The 20074-nt window shown below is 36.3% G+C and overlaps 1 protein-coding gene across 4 annotated transcripts in view; it reads left to right on the top strand.

Moving 5' to 3' along the window:
• The window catches only part of NTRK3 (neurotrophic receptor tyrosine kinase 3), a 472049-nt gene that overhangs the window by 422131 nt on the left and 29844 nt on the right, over window positions 1–20074 (top strand). For 2 of the 4 annotated variants that reach the window (XM_074234130.1, XM_074234131.1), the window contains one exon: window positions 43–117. The exons of the other annotated variants lie outside the window; for them this stretch is intronic. In XM_074234130.1, coding sequence (XP_074090231.1) covers window positions 43–117 — 75 coding nt within the window. The remainder of the gene's footprint in view (window positions 1–42; window positions 118–20074) is intronic. 4 annotated transcript variants of the gene reach the window in all.

Consider the following 20074-nt stretch of genomic DNA (forward strand, 5'->3'; position numbering starts at 1 on the left):
CTCTTTTCCTCCACCCTGTTCTCTTCTCCCATTCACTGTCAGGAAGGGCCAAGCCGGAAGGGGCAGTTCAGCACAACGTGGCAGCGGCAGAGGCTAGCAGCACCAGCAGCTACAACAGTGAGTGTGGACTTCAATTCCTGAGACCAAGGGTTTCTGGGCAACTTGTAAATAGACTATGACTGCCAAAGACTTTGGGGTGGACCATCCAGAGAGAAAATGCTCTTCTTCTCTCTGGCATCATGTTCTCCTCTATACTACCTGTCAAAGGAAGCTTCTCCTAGAGTTCACAGCATGCTGATGACATGTGAAATCATCTTATAGGAGAGATGACCCAAGTCACCATTGTTAGCTGTATAAAGAACATGAGTGAAATGATTGGTCTAGATTATATGGCTTCCTGGGACTCCATTCGGGTTGGGCATGTGGTAGGAGTTAAAATGACCTGCATGGATGATGACTTGGCTGTTTTCTTGCATTTCAGATGATTAGGGACAGAACAATGCAGAGCTATAAGGATACTCATGAATAGGCCTTGGTTCCTTTACCTTATTTAGAAACACTTTAAAAAAACCTACTGTTGCTCCCTATTTTGCTTCTACGATATGAGGATCTTTTATGCATGTTGCAACAAGCTTTGACCCAGAAAGTTGGCCCTGTCATCCATGTACTTACTGAAGAGACTATGGTCAGAAACTTAGTTATGTTCCCAAATCATTCCCCAAGAAACACAAAGAAGATGACCTCTCCTATTCCTTTTTAAATACCTCTGACAGTCTATTGATAAACTGACAGCTTGAACTATGGCAGAGGCTGAATTTGAGTGTTTCCTTTCAAAATACACCATTTCTCCCAATATTTTCCCCTTTCCTTTTTTGGGAGGGATCCCTCCTTTTCTCTCCTAATTCAATTAAACAAATTTTTACGTCACTTTTTGTGTTATAAGCCCTGTGCAAGAGGGGACTCTGAGACAAAAATAAGACAGTTAATGGCCTTGAAAAGGATTTATTCCTAATTTGTGGGGAAAAAAAGGAGTTCAGAGTAGAGTATGGATCCTATGGTGTGTTCACTTTTCCTTAGAAATCAAACCCTCTATGTGAAAGACAAAATATAGTGTAGTACAGCAGGGTGCTTTCTTCCAAGCCATCTACTAATGCAGAGAACTGAATATGGGTGATGTGGGTGAGTTAATGTTGCTATGAGAACCTTCCTGGCTTAATTCCCTGACAGTATTTCAAATGTGCAGTTTGAATGTTGTGTTAATGTTGGGCTAGAAATGATTTGCATGTTCTTCCCCTCTCTTTTTCCACTTTTCGGTGATTTTTAAAATCACACAGCCTTTTTTGAGGGGGGACAACTTTATCAAATTCAGTTTCTCCCAAGAGCACATTTTTAAAGAACATATTACCCTACTATATAGGAAGTATGCTACTAAGAACATCTACTTCAAAGCTTTGGGTTTTGGATCTAATGGATGTATGTATCCAACATATATCAAGTCAAGTGTATGAGGCAGCCTAATAGGAATTTTGAAAGCAGAAACATTAATAGAACAAATTACTCTCTGCCCACATTTTTAAGATAGTATTTGCATTTCTACTTCCATTCTGGTCAAATTCTTGTATTCTAGTTGGGTGGTTTTCAGCAAAGTGTGATGTTGGACAAATTAATTCTCCCCCTACCTTCCCCCATACCCAAAACCAGTATAATTATTTTCAAATTATCAGGAAGCCATAGATGAGATTTTTTTTAGAAACAATCATAGAATCATATGATCTTAGAATTCCAGGACTGGAAATTCCTAACTTTGGGTTCAGGAACTTATTTTTAAAAAATTATGAAACTAAACAATTATATTTCAATATAATTGGTTTCCTTAGCAATTCTATATATTTTTATTTTATGTACTTAAAAACATCCTTCTAAGAAGGGGTCCAGATGTTTCACCAGTGTGCCAAAATGAGATTAAGAAGCCCATTCCTGCATTTTGAACCAGTGTAAATACAGGAAACTTGGGATTAAAAAGAGAAGTTTTCATAAAATTTTGAGTTAGTAAAATTTTAATTATAAAATCAAATGGTTTTTTAATGCAATTATAATAAGTAAGTCTACTAGAAATGTCATTTCTTAGAATTGGGGAGGCTTTTGTTATAGAGCACATCTGGTAGAGACTGTGTCTTCTTTGATAATAGGAATGGTAGTCAGGGATCATAGACCCTGTGAAATATATCTATTATATGAAGTCTTATGGAATGAAATTAAATCTCTGAGCTTCACCGATTACCCTACTCATTTAACATTTTCTTTTAGGAATGTACTTATTGCTTTAAACTCCTCAGTATATGCTAATTTACATATGTTCCCAAAGCAGAGGTAGATAGACTTAGATAGTCAAGGATATCTGGATTCAGTGTGCATGATATAAGACTTACTATAGAACTTCTTCATGTACTTTTTGGAGGTCAAAGGAAGAATTTTTTGTATATGACTGATGTTTGCTTAGGAGGGTTTATGAGGTACAAAAAGCAATGCATCGGGGCAGCTAGGTGGCACAGTGGATAGAGCATCAGCCTTGGAGTCAGGAGTACATGAGTTCAAATCCGGTCTCAGATTACCTAGCTGTGTGGCCTTGGGCAAGCCACTTAACCCCATTTGCCTTGCAAAAAAACGGCAATGCATTGTGGTAGGCCATCTCCCCCAAGCTTATTGCAAAGACTTCACCTGCTATTTTATTGGATTAATGTTAACTTTCATGAGTTTCATATATGTTAGAGGGATAACACATGTTCCTATGCTTATAAGGTTAAAAAAAGTACATATAGAACTCTGAGCTTAAGTTGAGGTGTTTTGACATTCATTTTATATCCAGTTAGAAGATGGTTTTAAGTTTCATGGCTAAAATTGAGAATGGAAGATACAGACCAAGTCATCTGATCTTGAATTCATCTATAAGGAAAAAATAACAAGATACTTTTATTTAGGTCTCACCTAAGAATTTTGTAGTTTATCATTATTAATAATATCTGTGGGTTGAACAATTACTTGGGAATATAAGTTCACTGAGTCAGATAAAAATATAAATATGTTTGGGAAATGAAAGGAATCCTTGGGCAACTCTTTTGTATTTTTAATGAAGTCTTATTTGGAAAGCCAATAGTCAGTTACTAATTTATTTTATATCAATCCAATCTACGTACTAGATTTGTATAAAGAAGGCTATTTCTGTATTTCAAATGGACTTCTATAATTCATTTAAAGATCATATTTTATTCTTCTTTAAATGAGTTGGGTGGAGGAAAATTATTATTGGATTACTTTTATGAAGGAAGAATATAGAATAAAGGGAAATGATTTCTCCCCTGCTTCTGTCCTCCACCTCTATACATCAAAAGTCAATGGCAAAATCACTACCTATGCATTCTGATGTTTTGTGATGTTCCATATCACCGTTAGACAGAGCTGGCTTCATTCATTTCTACCGAGGGCATTATGTTTTTCCTCTCTACAATTATCCACTCAATGTACTCAAGACATTAGAATCCCTGAGAAACCCAGGTCTACTATTCAGCTCTCTTTCTAGTAAAAGGAAAGCTACTTTTTTCTTCTGAGTAATTGCTGTTATTACCAATTCTGTCAACCATGTATTATGAAAGGTCAACTGTCGGGGCTGTAAAAACAGGTAAATCAATATGAGAAACAGCTGGTTAAATTCTGAACATACAAACTTCTTCCTCCTCTTGTTATAAAAAGCTATACCTCAAAACATCCCTGACACGAGTGGGAATAAGTACTGATATAAAGCCAATGTTCATCTCATGCATGTAAGCATACTTGTGTAGATATATTCAAGACTATGGTTAAAGTTAACTGTATCTTTTTATTTTATAAACATTTTAACTTTTAAAATTTTGAGTTCCAAATTCTTCCCCTCCCTCTGGGACCTTTACCATTTACTGAGAAGGCAGGTAATATGATACCAATCATATCTGCTATTTCAATATTAGCAATGTTGAAAAACCCCAGAAAAATCAAGAAAGTGGAAAATAATATGCGTCAATTTGCACTGAGTTCATCAGCCAGGTTTTTTCCCTCTGAATACGTATATCATTTTTCATCACATGTCTCAGAGTTGTCTTAGATCACCGTTTTATGACAATAACTAAGTCATTGACAGTTGATCGGTGTAAAAATTGCTGTTCCTGTGTACAGTGTTCTCCTGGTCCAGCTCACTTCATATAAGTCTTTTCAGGTTTTTAAAACTCTCCTGCTCATCATTTCTTATAGCACAATAGTGTTCCATCACAATCATATTCCATAACTTGTTCAGTCATTCTCCAATTGATGGATGACAATTTACAATTCGTTATCATTAGCAAAAGGACTGGTAGAGATCTTTTTGTACATGCGATCTCTTTGGAATACAGACCTAGTAATAATAGTGCTGGGTCAAAGGACGTGAAGTTTTATAGCTCTTTGACTGTCATTTCAAGTTGTTCTTCAGAATAGTTTGAACTAGTTTATAAATCTACCAACAGTGCATTACTATACTTATTTTCCCATATTCATTTGAGTATTTCTTATTTTTCTTTTCTACTACATTAGTCAATCTGAAAGTATGAGGTAATAACTCAGAGCTGTTTTAATTTACATTTCTCTAATTATTAGTAATTTAGACCATTTTTTCATATGACTACTGATAGTTTTGATTCCTTCTCCTGAAAAGTACTAATCCTTATCCTTTTATCATTTATCATTTGAGGAATGGAGCTCATTTTGCTGTAAATTCAGCTCAGTCTTTTATAAAATTGCCTATGGAAGCACACTCTATTAAAAATGCATCTGTTTATTTTCCTCATGCTCAGGAACCTGTTAAGGTATCAAATGTGTGCCCTACATGTATTCTTGGCTGTATATTCAAACAAGTCAATGCCAGTGAAAACTTATAGTACCCAAATTTGTTCAATAATTTGCTCCCATTTACCTTTCTTCATGTTTGTTTTTCTCAGCCATAGCTATGGGAATGGATGATATGAAGGGAATGTTGCAACATGATTACCTGTTGGCACATGTTTTCTAAGCAAAAGGATGCCAAAGGGCTACACTGTAGTATTGACCAAGATCCTGTACTTGCTTTCCATCAGAACTTCAGTCACATATCTTTGTCAGTTCCTAATGCATTTTTCTTTTGCCTCAACTCAGACAACATTAAAAATACTTCAAAGGTATGTAATGTGATTCCCAGGTATTTATTGTTATATCACATATTATAATTTAAAATAGTAAGGTTGGAAATAGGGCATTTTGGAGAAACTCACTGTAGTCTCTTATGTGAAAGAACTCTTATGTTTGAGATACCTCATAATTTACCAAGTATGTAGAAACCTGCTGTACTATGAAGGATCAGGGTCAATTAACTGAGTTTTTAAATGGAGCATTATTGAGAGAACAGAATGCTTCTAGTTAAATGATAATTAATCTTTGAATTATTGGCACCAATTGTATTTTTCTGTCCAGTGATGTAAAGAAACATGGTGTCTTGGGACAATATTTTACCTGGAAAGTAATATTTTCAAACCAATGAAAATTAGAATGGAGGAAAGGGGAAAGGAAAGGGAAGGAACTATTTCACTCTGCAGTTTGAAGGAGATGGGGAAGATTTCTAAGGAAATCTGCCATGCAGCATTGAAAAGGGAGCCAGGCACTGTCTTTGGAATGGGGATTGACCTCTGCTTGTGCTAGATTGTATCTATCTGTAGAACTGATTTATTGACCTAGATCAAGTAACTTAGAATCTCTTGAGAAATCCATTTGTTTGAGAAAAACTTTGCTATGACTTCCTTTCTGAGGATTTTGCCTGGAATGGTTTGATCCTCTTTACCCTTTCTTGCCTTTTCTCTCTCCTTTATGCATTTCTTCCTCATGACATGCAATCCACTTAAACATTTGTGGGTTCCTCTGGTTTTTCTTCCTCCTTCCTTCCTGCCACTTGTGGCTAACCCTAATGGAAAATAAATGTCTGAAGAGTTCTCCAGCAATATACATTTGATTGATTGAACATACACACACAGACACACACACACACACACACACACACACACACACACAGACACACACACACAGCCAAAATAGCTATTTAGGCTTGTTTTTGTTTATGTACTATAACCTTCACTGTGCAGCTAGGATTTCTTTACAAAATAGATCTTTTTTAAAACAATACCCTCAGGAGCGGCTAGGTGGCGCAGTGGATAGAGCACCAGCCCTGGAGTCAGGAGTACCTGAATTCAAATCGGCTTCAGATACTTAATAATTACCTAGCTGTGTGGCCTTAGGCAAGCCACTTAACCCCATCTACCTTGCAAAAACCTAAAAAAAAAAACAAAAAAAACCAATACCCTCCAGAAATTCTTCTTCTTTTATACTGTATATTCTCAAGACAAGGTGGGGAAGATGAGGAGAGTTATTATGTCAACCTTAAAGTAAGGCCTCCCCATCCCTGATTAGGTTAATCTCCAGAAAATGTTAGTCATAATAAGTGTTGGTCTTTTTATACAGGAAAAATGGTAAAACTCAATAGACAACTTGGCATTAGGACATAAACAGTCAACACTAACCTTCAGTATTCATCTGGTTCTATCATTTTTCTTTGAGACATCTATTAACATGGGCATTACTCCTGACTTGAGGAAGGACTAATAAAATAAAAATCTGTTTGTCTGGTGATACAAGTACTAGTGGCCAAATCTCTTGAACATTAGATATCATCTTTTTGACCCAAATTGAAAGTGTGTAGTAATAGAAGCAACTTGCCAGCAGTTTTTCATATTTCCCCACAGAGACAATGCCATGCAAAGAGAAAGAGAATTTATAGATCAGGGAATTTAAGGCCCTGCATTACATTAAATCTTCCCTTTTCCTTCTCTGACCTCCTTTCCACCTGCCCTCATTGCTGTCTACAAGATCATCATAACTGGTTGAAAAAGAAACTGGCATTAATAGAAAATAGATTTCTAAATAATCAAGTCTAATGCCTTTTGAGTATTATGATGATTAATGGTAGAGAGTTGAATAGATTATCTGGGATCTAGACATTAAGTAACAAAGACTCATCTTAATAATGTAGACTCTTCAGTCAGGAAACCAGCTAACAATTCATGACATAATGGGTGTCATTTCTTTTGGGAGATGATCTGATGTTTGGTAGTCTCAGGGTAGAGGGACAGCTGCAAAAGGAAGATTAAGATACTGATATATTTATGACTATCTGTCTTTTTTTCAGCCTTTCTGAGTAGAATGTTAGATATTTACTGGAACCATTTTTATGTGCTGTCTTTATCTGTTTAGTGAAGGAAGGATCTCTGGGGGTGGAGGTATGATCTCATCTTGCTAACTTAACCCTGTCTTTTAGCTTGGGACACAGTGTATGTGTCCCCTTATAATAAGCATTTCCATTCAACTTTTAAAGTCTCCTAAGTAGTCACAGAAATTTAAATTCCAGTCCTACAAGAAAATTATTAGAGCAACCATGCCTTACTAGCCCTCCCTCTTTACCTTGCTGGACAGTATAACCTTTCTCAAACAAATACCACCCTCATTATATGTCCTAGGGACCTCCTTTGACTAAATGAGCCAGAGGCTCTCTAGGGGCTGCTGACTGCTTTGTTTGTCATGCCTCTGGCCCAGAAGCCCAGCAGATCTCCCATGGGAAAGTGTGATGAAGACATGTAGTCAATGAAGGAGAGGGGCAACTGAATTCCAAGGTCAAATTCCATAGACCTTTACTATGACTTCATGGGGAAAATATCCCCTTATTTCTCTTGCAAAAGAAGGAGAAAAAATTATATTTGTTGCCATTTTACATTACTAACTATTGTGAAGAGTGTATTGTATGTGAAAGCCCCAAAGGTCTTAGATAAACACCCAGATTAAAATCAGTGTCATTACTGGCTAATGTGAGATCTTCCCCAAGTTCTTCCTCAGAGCATGATTTCCCCTAAATTTGACTCTGAGAGGTAAACCAGAAAGCAGGACCACTTATAAAGGGAGAAGAAACCCCTAGCAGCTGCAGACATCAGATGATCAACAGAGATGAAGACCACAGGGTGGTCTATGAGCCAGATGCTATTTTGAGGGAGCAGCACCAATTCTTTAATCTGAAATTTCTTTTCCAACTTCTTTCCTTGGAAACAGGCATCCTGGGTCTTATGTTAAACCTTGGTTGATCATTGGACCCTAAAACAGACATACTGTAGGATCCTTAAGTCTTTTTCTTTTTTCCTTTTGGAATCACAGAACATATGAGCTGGAACAGTTTAGAAATTATTTAGTCACAGGAATACAGTACAGAACCACAGAATTTTAGAGTCAGAGTCTCTAACTCCCTTATTTAGCATATGACAATACTGATGACCATAAGTGTGAAGTGACTTATCCAAGTCAGACAGTTAATTAGTAAGAAAGTTGGGCTAGAAAGTAGTCTTCTAATTGGTAGTCTAATGAGCTTTTCATTGCACCACAATCTTTAAGGCAGAATTGTATCCATAGGCTTGCATAAAATGTGCATTATATCCTAGGCAGACCTGGCTCATGCTCTCTGCAGGCTTCTAGATATTTATCCTTACTGTAAAAAGCATTCTGGAATCACAGAATCCTAAAGGTGAAGGTCAATTCAGAGGTTATTTTTTTCAATCTGTGACTAAATAAGGATTACCCACCATATCCATATACCATGCCTGACAAGTGGTCCTCCAACATTTGTTTTGAAGACCTTTGCTTAAAAAACCAAAGGATCTATTACTTTCTCTCACATCCCCTTCAACTTTTGGATAGCTGTAATTCTTAAGACATTTTTCCTTATCTAAAATTTATATTTTCTTCTTTATAACTTCTACCCATTGTCCTTCACTCTATCTTTTTAAAAATCAGGGATCCAGTAGAACAAATTGAACCTTTTTTTTTCATTTGAAAGAATTTCTAATATTTAAAGATGGCATTCATAAGTCTTGACCTTTTAGTCTTTTCTTGTCCAAGATAAACATCTTTGTTCTTTTCAACTGATCATCATGTGACATGAACTTGAGACACTTCTTCATTTTGATTGTATTAATTTGAATTATTGACAGTTTATCCTTCTTAAAGTATGGTACCCAGAACTAAATCTAATCTCCAGGGGCTCCCGGAGCTGCTTTGTCTGTCATCCTCTGCCTCAGAATCCCAGCAGATCACCCACAGGAAAGTTTGCTGAGGACATATCAATGGAGAGGGGCAACTGAATTTCAATTTTTAGAGTAAGAATCTAACTCCTTTATTTAAGAGATGATTCTGATGACCATAATTGTGAAGTGACTTATCCAGAGATACCCAGAAATCTTTTGAGAACAAAGGACAACAAATTACTACTTTCTTTGTCCTGGACACTATATCCCAGCTTCAAGGACTGTTACATCACATTATTGACGCCTACTGAGACCACACTTCCTTTCATCTTCTACTTGTGAGCTGATTGTTTTCCTAAAGATGAGACTATATTTTTCATATTTAACTTCATCTTATTAACCTAGGCCTTAAGTCTAAGCCATTGAGGTTTCTTCGATACTACTCTGTCATCCAATGCATTCACTATTAATTTTGCAAATTTATTAAGTATGCCATCTAACTTTATTGAATCTTTAACATATATATATATATATACGTATACATATGTGTGTGTGTATATATATATATATATATATATATATAATATATATATATATATATATATATATGCATATATAGTAAACAGTACAGGACCAAGCACGGCTTCCTTGGCAGAGGCATTATCTCAAAGAACAAACAATTGAAATGCAACTATTGATGATTATTATTTGAATCAATAATTCAACCAATTCCTGAATCCACCTATATGCTTCATTCCTTGAGCTACAGATCTCAATATTATCCATAAGAATATCATGAGAAATTTTGTCAAATGTTTCATATAAATCTAGGTACATTTTTAACTACATCATTCCCTTGATATACCAGGCTAGCAACCTTGTTAGCAAAGAAAATTGGGTTAGTCTGTTATGACAATAGTGTTGATGAATACATATTGGCTCTTTGTGATTACCACTTTCTTTTCCAGATATTCATTGACTTTTTCTTTAATAATCCATACTAGAATTTAAAATGCTAGACTTGAAGTCTTCCTGAGTTCAAATCTGACCTCAGACACTTACTAGCTGTAAATCACTTAAACCCATTTGCCTCAGTTTTGTCACCTGTAAAATGAACTGGAGAAAGGAAATGTCAAGCATTAAAGTATCTTTGACAAGAAAACCTAAAATGGGGTCACAAAAAGTCAGAAAGAACTAAAAAAAGACTGAAAGAATTTTGCTATGAATCAAAATCAAGTTCACCAGATTACAGATTATAGACTCCAGTGTCTTCTTCTTCCACTTAGGGATCCAGTAGAACAAATTGAATCTTAGAGCGTTTTTGTTATTAGAATAATACTCTATTAGAATAGATTAGAATAATCTCCTTCTGATATACTACTATTCTCCACAATCTCCAGCACTTAGTGTATTTTACCTAGCAATCTGAAATAATTAAGGACATTTAGATTATTTATTGTCTCCCTTTTGATCCTGGATATTATGTCTCCAATAAGAAGCATGTCATAGTGGATATGTTCTTGGAGCAAGAAATCCTGAAATCAGAGTCTGTTGTTTGACACATACTGACTACATGACCCTTTGTAAGCTGTTTGGCCTTACTATGCTTTAGCAAACTACAAATTATTGAGACTCATAGTATATTTGTACTTTACGTTTACTCATAATAAACTCTTAAGTTAAAGAGAACGTGCCAACATGCACTGGTAGAAAGATTTTCATTCTTGAGAATTCGTTTTTGCAAAAAAAAAGGAAAAAGAAAAATAGCACATGCCATTTCTGTCCCTATTTGGTATTAAGCTTCTCTTAGTCACTTCCAGTTTATCCCATCTAATCATTCTCAACAGAGAAAACAGAAGGAGAATAAGAGCTGACCCATGATGCTTGATCTCTATCATATATTATCATCAACTATCTTTTCCAAGCAATATTCTTTGATTCTCCTCCTTTCCCCTAGTATAATAGAAGAGTTTATAGAAAATTGATTCAGAGAAAAAGATGGCATTGAAGATACTTTGATTTTTAAGCAAACATATAGCTTGTTTCCAAATTTTCATCATAGGCCCCTAAGAAAAACAAACAGGGGGAACTGAAGCCCAAATAGAAATATTTACCTTGGTTTATTCTGCAGATAAAATAGGTGATGGGTCCTTGGTTATAGGCCAAGAATGATAAAATATATATATATATATATATATATATATATATATATATATATATATATATATATATATATCCCTTTGCAGAAATCTTCTTGGACCTATGGCAAGCTAGATGATGCAGTGGAAAGTGTGAGGCCTGAAGTCAGGAAGACTTATTTTCCTGAGTTCAAATCTACCTCAGACACTTATAGTTCTGTGACCCTAGGCAAGTCATTTAATCTTCAGTTTTCTCATCTGTGAAATGATCTGGAGAAGGAAATGGCAAATCACTCTGGTCTCTCTACCAAGAAAACCCAAATGGTATCACAAAGAGTCAGAAACAACTGAAGCAAACAAATAGCAATATTGTATCTATAACCCTTAAGTTTAGTACTTATCCTTTTCTTTTGACTCTTCCCTCTGTCCCAGCTATTTTAGGACCATGGAATATTAGGGTCAAAAGGCAGTCAAGGTAACTCAGTCCCAGAAAACCATTTCAGTATGACCCACAGATGTTAGGGAACTATGAGATTTATGGGGTAGATAAATGGAGCTGGAATATTTTATAAATATTCTGATCTTTAGGAAAGTAGATAATGCTAAACAGAGGGGTTGACAGAATTACTCTGAAATTGATGGTCTACAATCATATTCATCAATCACTCTAGTAGTCTCTCTTTGTCAGTTCTCCTTCTCCTGGAGAAAGGACTATTCTGACCCTACTGGATCAGGAGCCAAAGCAACTGATTTGTCCAAGGGACAAAGCCAGGTCTTTTTTGAGTCTTACTGTTTTTGCCAAGGTGTTTTATGTTCCTCAGATTTGGAGCATACATTTTGGTTCTCTCCTTTTTCTCCTGGGCCTCATTTGAGAAAACTCAGGTATATTCTCAGAGAATTAAGGACTTTTCTGAGTTTGACTTCAGAATATTTTTTCCCTCTTCCTTGAACGCAAAGCATTCTCTTGGGGGGGGGTTTAATCTCAAATCTCAGATTACTATTTTCTAATACGAGATTTTTTCAGAAAATAAAAGTGTTTTCATGGAATGACACTTAATATCCTTCCCAATGATCCTGGATCCCTGGCGATCCACGGTCCAGTAAATGACAGCCTATAGCCAACTGACTACTTTTGGATGACCTAGGGAGTTAAAAATATTTTTTGCAATTTTAAACAAAGTTTTATTATATTTAAAATTTTTTTTAAATTTAAAACATTCAAAAATAGGTGGCCGGCTGAATTTGACCCTGGAGAGCAGTAGTTTCCCTACGCCTAATTTAGTCCAACCCCAGCATTGCACAGATGAGGAAATGAGATCAAGAGAATTAATGAACTGGTCCATAGCTATATAGATAGCAAATGGGTAAGACTGAACCTTGGTTGTCCTGATTCTACATTCAGTGCTTATCCACTATACTAGCAAGTGAGCTGTGTCATTTTCTGTGATATATTCTCCTTCATGGGCTAAAGAAATATTCTTCACAGGCATCAGTTACCTTGTTTTCAGCTTCATAGAAGGGTATTCACTTACTCTGAAAGGTAAGAGGTAGATTTTGTACTCAGTGACTCTGATTTTCCTTTGGTCTGTTGAGGTCCTGTCATTTGTCCAGCCTGCCTCTAGGAAGTTTCCTGTCCTAGGAATGACTTGATGGTAGTAGAATGGGAGAATTAAAGTGGTGCTCTGTATCTATGGACAGGTGTAAAATTCAATCCCAGCCCAAGGGGTTAAATGAAAAAATCTCTTAGCCAAGTAAGAATCCTTATATCTCTATTACAAAAGTATTTCATTTTATCAAGCAAGAACTCCCTCACAAGATCACAACCCCTCCACATCTTTGTAGATGATTCATGAGTTGTTTCAGCCAAAAACATCCATCATTTGTTGGCTCTTCTGATGAAGTGCCTTTCTGACCTTAGCCAGGTCAGTCCCCAGACGATAGATGATGGGTCTGTCTCCAAGTCTATACTTGAAACCTTCCCAGCTTAGTAGGAACTATCAGAAAAGTTTTTAAACTTCTTTGGCACAGCCTTCAAGAAATCAGGGTTACTTCTGAGAGAAATGATTATTAATAACCAATGATTTAGGGACATCCAGCTTTTTCCCCTTTGCTTAAATTCCTAGTTTTAAAAAGTTCAGTCTCCTGGAGGACATTGTGGATAATGAGATTGGATTAACTTTTTTATTCATACCCCATCCAAGTGGAGTAGCCATTTTTTCTGCTCAAGGTAGTGTTATGCTCAGACGGGTAAGGGCATACATTCTTCTACTAGAGTGTTCAATACTGGAGCTGGTCTAGGTAATGAGACAAGTTTCAGTGAATAGAGCACTGGTCTTAGAGGCAGGAGGACAGGAGTTCAAATCCAGCCTCAGATAATTGATACTTACTAGCTGTGTGACCTTGAACTTAACCCTGATTACCTCTCCTCCAGGACATCTCCAGTTGTTCTGATTCATATCTGGCCACTAGATCCAGATGGCTCTGGAGGATAAAGTAGCTGGTGACTTAGCACAGCAACCACTCACTCAAATCCAATTCATGTGTTTGTCATGACATCACCTCCTTGATACTGTGATCTTCTTTGAGAATGAAGCGCAAACATCATGATCATCATCTGTTCAATAGTGACATGATGTCATCCTTAACCCCTTATTGAATCCTTTGAAGGTTTTATAAACTGTGAGTCCATTGCTATGATTGTTTTTGGTCTAAGAGAGATGGTCAAATTATTATTCCTTATTAGAAATGCACTGGCCTTATCAATAAAATGAGTAAATTAGGGGCAGCTAGGTGACACAGTGAATAGAGCACTGGCCCTGGAGTCAGGAGTACCTGAGTTCAATTCTGGCCTCAGACACCTAATAAGTGCCTAACTGTATGACCTTGGGCAAGTCACTTAATACCATTGCCTTAAATAAAATTTAAAAAAATAAAATAAAATGAGTAAATTACCAAGGAACTATGTCCCTCATATACTTTTATTAATATCCAGGCCATGATGATGTCTTTCTATGCCTCAACCAAGCAAAGTGCCCAACACAAAAACACATGTTTTAAATGCTTGCAGTAGATCAAGCATATTAGAAAAATAGTCAAAATACTTCACATATTTATAGCTCACCACCTGCTACTAATCTAAAAGAACTACTAGCTCTGGGTCTCCTGGCACTTCCCTGAATTTTGTCTTTTCCTTTTCCTAGATTATGATATTCATAAATCCTATATCTGCTTTGATAGGAGTTCTTAATCTGAGATCTATAATTATAATGTTTGTCCTTCATTTTTAAAGAAGACCTTGATGTCAAGGAGGTAATGCCATGACAGGCACATGAACTGGATTTGAGTGAATCATGGCAATTGGAGATGACCTTGGATTCAGGGCAATAAGGGTTAAGTAATTTGCCCAAGGTCACACAGCTGGTAAACGTCAGAGTTTGGATTCAAACTCCCAATTCTAAGATTCTAAGATCAGTGCTCTATCCACTATGCTCTATCCACTGCACCACCTAGTTGCCCTAATCTGAGATCTATAGACTGCTAATATGGATAGATTTCAAAATCTCTCTGAATTTTGATGAGTCAAAGAAACCTTTCTTTTTACTAATGTCTTTTCCCTTCAGTTATGAATATAGTTAACAATATCATTTTTTCAAAATAAAGTCTGGTAAAGGGGGTTCACAACCCCCAAATGGTCAAGAACCTCTGAATTAGTGTTTGACATCACAGCACCCTAAATACTGCTGTAACTGATTTTGAGGTCATTAAGATCCAGGATTTTCACAGTTTCTTCGGGTAAAAAAGCAGGTTATTTTTCTGATATTCACTCTCCTCATATCTCTATGGTTCAAGGGTCTCTTTCACTTATTCTTAACTCAGAATTAATGCTAACATCCATAAATGAGTAATCTTCCTTACTCATTCTTATTCCCTTATATCATATTCTTTCTTTCTTTTTTTCAACATATGCTTAATGACTTTATTATTCATTCAATAATTGCTTCATTTTGGTATGTTTCTTTCTCCCTGGCACTCTTTTTTTCCCACTTCCTCATCCTCTCCTCTTTTCTCTCTGACACTACTTTCTCTCTCTCTCTCTCCCCCCCTTTCTAACACAGACACACACACAGACACACACAGACACACACAGACACAGACACACACACACAGACACACACACACACACATACACACCAGCATTCCTCATCTTGTTATATTCTCTTTGTGTTCTCCATCACAAACACTCATGCTCCAAGTCTCTTACCAATCATCATTTTCACCAAGAGTGGAAAGAGGAAGAAGGAGTTGAGGGAAGAACTGGCAACTTTGACAAGCACATGCCTTACTCTGGGTTCATAACCTTAGTTTATTTAACAGCTAGTAGCTAAAAGAGTCAAGACTTGTGCCTGGTCCTCTGACTCTAATTTCAGTGCTCATTTCACTGGCATATCTCTGTGTCATTACCCATGATGTACTTTCCAATCTGGAGCCTAGGGCTACAGATATTGATGAGAAGATTTTCACTGTGTTGTTTGCCAATATAATTTAAAATATGCAAAATGTCCCATGTCCCTCTTTTTGCTTTCCCATGTTACCTCTGGCATTTTTAGTTGGCAGCTAATAAAACAAAAAAGGGACTCTCTGGCTGATCCTTCTCTCTAGGTAGAATGATTAATTTGTAGTCATTTGGAAATAACAGATTTTACCTCTGGCTACAGTCAGCCCTACCTGACTAGTCAGCTACAGCCTAATGCCCTCTGGTATGAACAGGTAATTGGCAAGTTTGCTAATGGTTCATTAGGAACATTGTCACTTTGAGGAAGGGACAAAGGAGGGAAGCAAGGGAAGGCAGATGGGTGGTCAGCTTATCATAGAATCATAAGATATAAAAAGAGTTGTTCTTAGAATTTTCCATTTTAAAGCTCTTTAGGGAATAATAGTTGGATTGGAATTCTTTTGCTCATTTTTGTTCCTTTTAACCTCTCCTTCTCTCCCCACACTTACTTTAAAAAAAGTATGAGTAGTCTATAGTGATTGTGATTACTGTAAGGGAACCTGTGTTTGAATCCCATCTTGTCTATTTGCTTCTGTTACCTTAGACAAGTCACTCAGGTTGTCTGGGACTCAGTTTAGTTATCTGTAATATGAAGATATTGGGCTAAACCTTTTTTGTGCTATGCAACTCTTTGGAAATCTGGTGAAGCCTGAGCATTCCATTTTTAGGATGATTTAAATTAAATGGATTAAATACATATGATTACAAATATATATTATTATCAAAAAATTTTTTAAGTTCATGAATTCTAGGTTAAATCAAGTATACTTAAACTTTATGCATCATAGGATACTTTGGCACATTTGTGAAATTTGTCAGTCCCTTCTCAGTATAATCTTTTAAAATGCATAAAAAAAGCAATCAATCATTCTATTAGTTATAAAATGCATATAAAAACAAATTTACAAACTTCAGGTTAAGAAACACTAGACGAGATGATCACCAATGTTTTTCTATCTCTGAGGTCAGTAATTTGCACTGCTGTCAGAAGATTTCTGGAACAATATGATCATCATCTGCTATTCTCAGGGATCAAGGATTACTGCTCACCAATCTCAGCGGCTAAATCTGTCCTAGTTGAGAGAAATTAAGGAAACTATGGGTTATACTTCCCTTTAACCTTAGGAGTGGGGGTGACTGTGTACAGAACTAAAGTTTATCTTGTCACCCAGGAGCCTTTTCTTGAGGTAGTTGCTTTTCAGTGAGGCCACCAGTTCTATACTAAAGTATACCTTGGACTTTAGTCAAGAGATCTGACCTTATCCTGATTTAGAATTATAGCTTTGTAGGATTCAGAACTAGAAGGAAATTTTTATCTGATCCAGATGTTCTTAAACTTGAGGTTTGTGAATTTAAAAACATATATGTTAATTAATTTCCTTTGTATTATTATTTTATGCATTTCAAAACATTATTTTAAGCAGTTACCTATAGGCTTCAACAGACTTCCAAAGAGGTCCATGGCATTAAAAAAAGATTGAGTGTAACCCACTATTTTATAGATGGAAAAATTGAGATGTGGAAAAGTTAACTGATTTGTCAAGAGTCACATTTGTGGTGTAGGAGACCAAATTCTCTTAACTCCCAGAGATCTCTTACCTCCAAATTCAATATTCTTTCCACTGCATTACTACAATTCTGCATGTTTTACATTATACTGGTAAACAACTTAGTCCACAGTCTACATTTATCTTCCCTTCTTCAGGGTGTTCTCAGGTCTGTCCAAACTGATAAGAGAAAAAGGAGCATCTTAGGTGTATCATATAGATATGTTAGTGATAAAAGCACTTATTGAATTTAGAATCAGAGGATCTGGGTTTGAATAGACTGTCCTATCAACTTTTAGTCTGGTCCTCTTCTTGGTTGTCTCTGTTGTCTCTGAATTTCAATTCCAGAGATCCCTGATCACTTGTGAATAGGGACCCATTTATAAAACATTCTGGGAGTTTCTGTCACCCTGGAGACACTGGAAAAGGGAAGGTGGGGAAACTGCAGCTGACAAAGTATATTTTCACACGGCTTGGAAGCAGCCCTTATTATGACAGGTGTCAAACCTGTGCAGTAATCACTGTCACTCCAAGGAAATAATAATAATACTTTGCACTTATAATGGTACTTTTGATCTCCCAGTAATTTACAAACATTACTGAATTAGGTGTTACCAGTTCTTCCTCCCCCCAAATTCTACCCTCACCCTCACCTCAACTAGTCAGTTAGGAAAGAATTATGAATGCTACTAACTACTTCTAAGCAAGGGAAAACTTTGATTCCTAAAATGGAGATGAAAACAAAGCAGTCTTTAAGCACTCTGTTCAGAACACCATGCTAGATATGAGAGGGGTACAATTTACATTCTGGTGATGTAGGACATTAGATATTTTAACTTTAAAGCCCATTATCTCTATTCTATTGGACAAGTCATCATTTAACCTCTGTAAATCCCAAGTTCCTCATCTATGAAATGAGGGTAGTTAGACTACATGATCTCAAAGGGCCTTTTTCACTCTAGATCTATAACCCCATGAATCTATAATACACAATTATCAGAATCCAAAGGGACCTTAGAAGTCATGTGATCTTTCCTAATCCTAGAAACTATTCTCCCAAATCCATGCAATACTGGATAGTACTTCAATCAAAGCAAAAGATCTGCACTGAACTTCAGCTCTTTTACTACATTTGTGACTTTGGATTATATTTTTCTGTTCCTCAGTCTTATGATGTTTAAAAGCAGGAAAAAAGGGACTAGCTAGATGATCTCTAAGGTCTTTCTCCAACTCTACATCTTGGGGTTATGACTTTAACAAAAGTAGTCATTCAGTTTCTAATTTGATTGGTTTCTGCTCCCTCTTCTTCAAGTAAAGCATCTCATTTTGGAAGAATTCTAATTGTTAGGAGTTTTCTATTTCATATAGTCTAGTGGGGTTCTTATCTGAACTCCTGATAGAATGGGTACTCAGGGATGAGAATAACTACTATTCTTCCTCAAGGTTCTAGGTATACCCTGTTTAAAAATATAAGTATTTCATTTGTTTTACAATTATATACAACAGTTATTTCTACAAATTATTTTTTGCAAGGTTTTGAATTTTACAATTTTTCCTCCTCCCTCTCTTCCTTCCTCCCTCCCTTCCCCAAGAGAAAGCAATTTGATAGTCTTTACATTTGTTTCCATGATATGCATATATCAACATTGAATGTATTGGGAAAAAAACACATCCTAAAGGAAGAAAGAAAATATTAGAGATAGCAAAATTTTGTAAAACATAAGATGATGTTTTTTCTAAAAATTGAAGGTAATAATTATTCTTCGTTTAAAATACACAGTTCTTTATCTGGATGCAGATGGTATTCTCCATCACAGATCCCCTAAAATTGTCTCTAAGGGATACCCTTGATGGGCAATGAGAATAATTCTAATGCCATGAAACTAAAGCCCCCTTTCTGTGCCCTACCCATTTTTGGCCATCAATATTTACAAGTATCATTTCATGTCAATTAATTTTTTAAATGGGATATTTATAGAAAAGATATGAAAGAATAGAATTAGCAATCATTCTCCCAAACTGGGATATGCTCTCCTCTATCCCACTTCAGTCTCTGAGAGAGTGGGTTCAGCTCCAAGGCATTTGCTCCACAAAAATTCACTGCTAAGTTCAGCAAAGGTAATAGACAGTCACTCTCTTGTTTTTAGGATCTGCTATCTTGGTTTTAAGAGTCAATCCATTGCTATAAAGAGTTTTGGCAGCGCCTCAGGGTAGACTACAAACTCTAGAATAAACTCCAGATCCAGGTCCTCTGTCAAATTACTCTACTGATTTTATGACTCTCAGAAAATCCCAGCCTCTTTTCTTCTATCTCTAATGCTCCAGAACCTAATCCAAGGAAACCATAAATATAACCTAGAGAGTAAAATGGTTCTATCTCTAGCAGATCTCTGCTTCATGGCATTAAAGGATCTTCCTTACCTCCCCAATCAACAGGAGCTCATTCTTTTGGCCTGCCAAAGAGATGGAGATTCCCCTAAAGGAATACTTTGTGTGTAGACCTCTTGTTGCTCGATATCTAATTAAAAAGGCATGAGGTAAGCAAATTAGGAAGCAGTCAGAATAGGAATATTCTGGAGTAGATTGCCTAATCTTTCCATGTCAGACACATCTAGAAGGTGGCTCATCAAACTTGTGCCAGCTCCTGGGACTGAGCCTCTAGTGGTTACTTCCTTCCCTTACATTTGC

This window comes from Macrotis lagotis, chromosome 4 (assembly GCF_037893015.1).
Source record: "Macrotis lagotis isolate mMagLag1 chromosome 4, bilby.v1.9.chrom.fasta, whole genome shotgun sequence".
Lineage (NCBI taxonomy): Eukaryota > Metazoa > Chordata > Mammalia > Peramelemorphia > Peramelidae > Macrotis > Macrotis lagotis.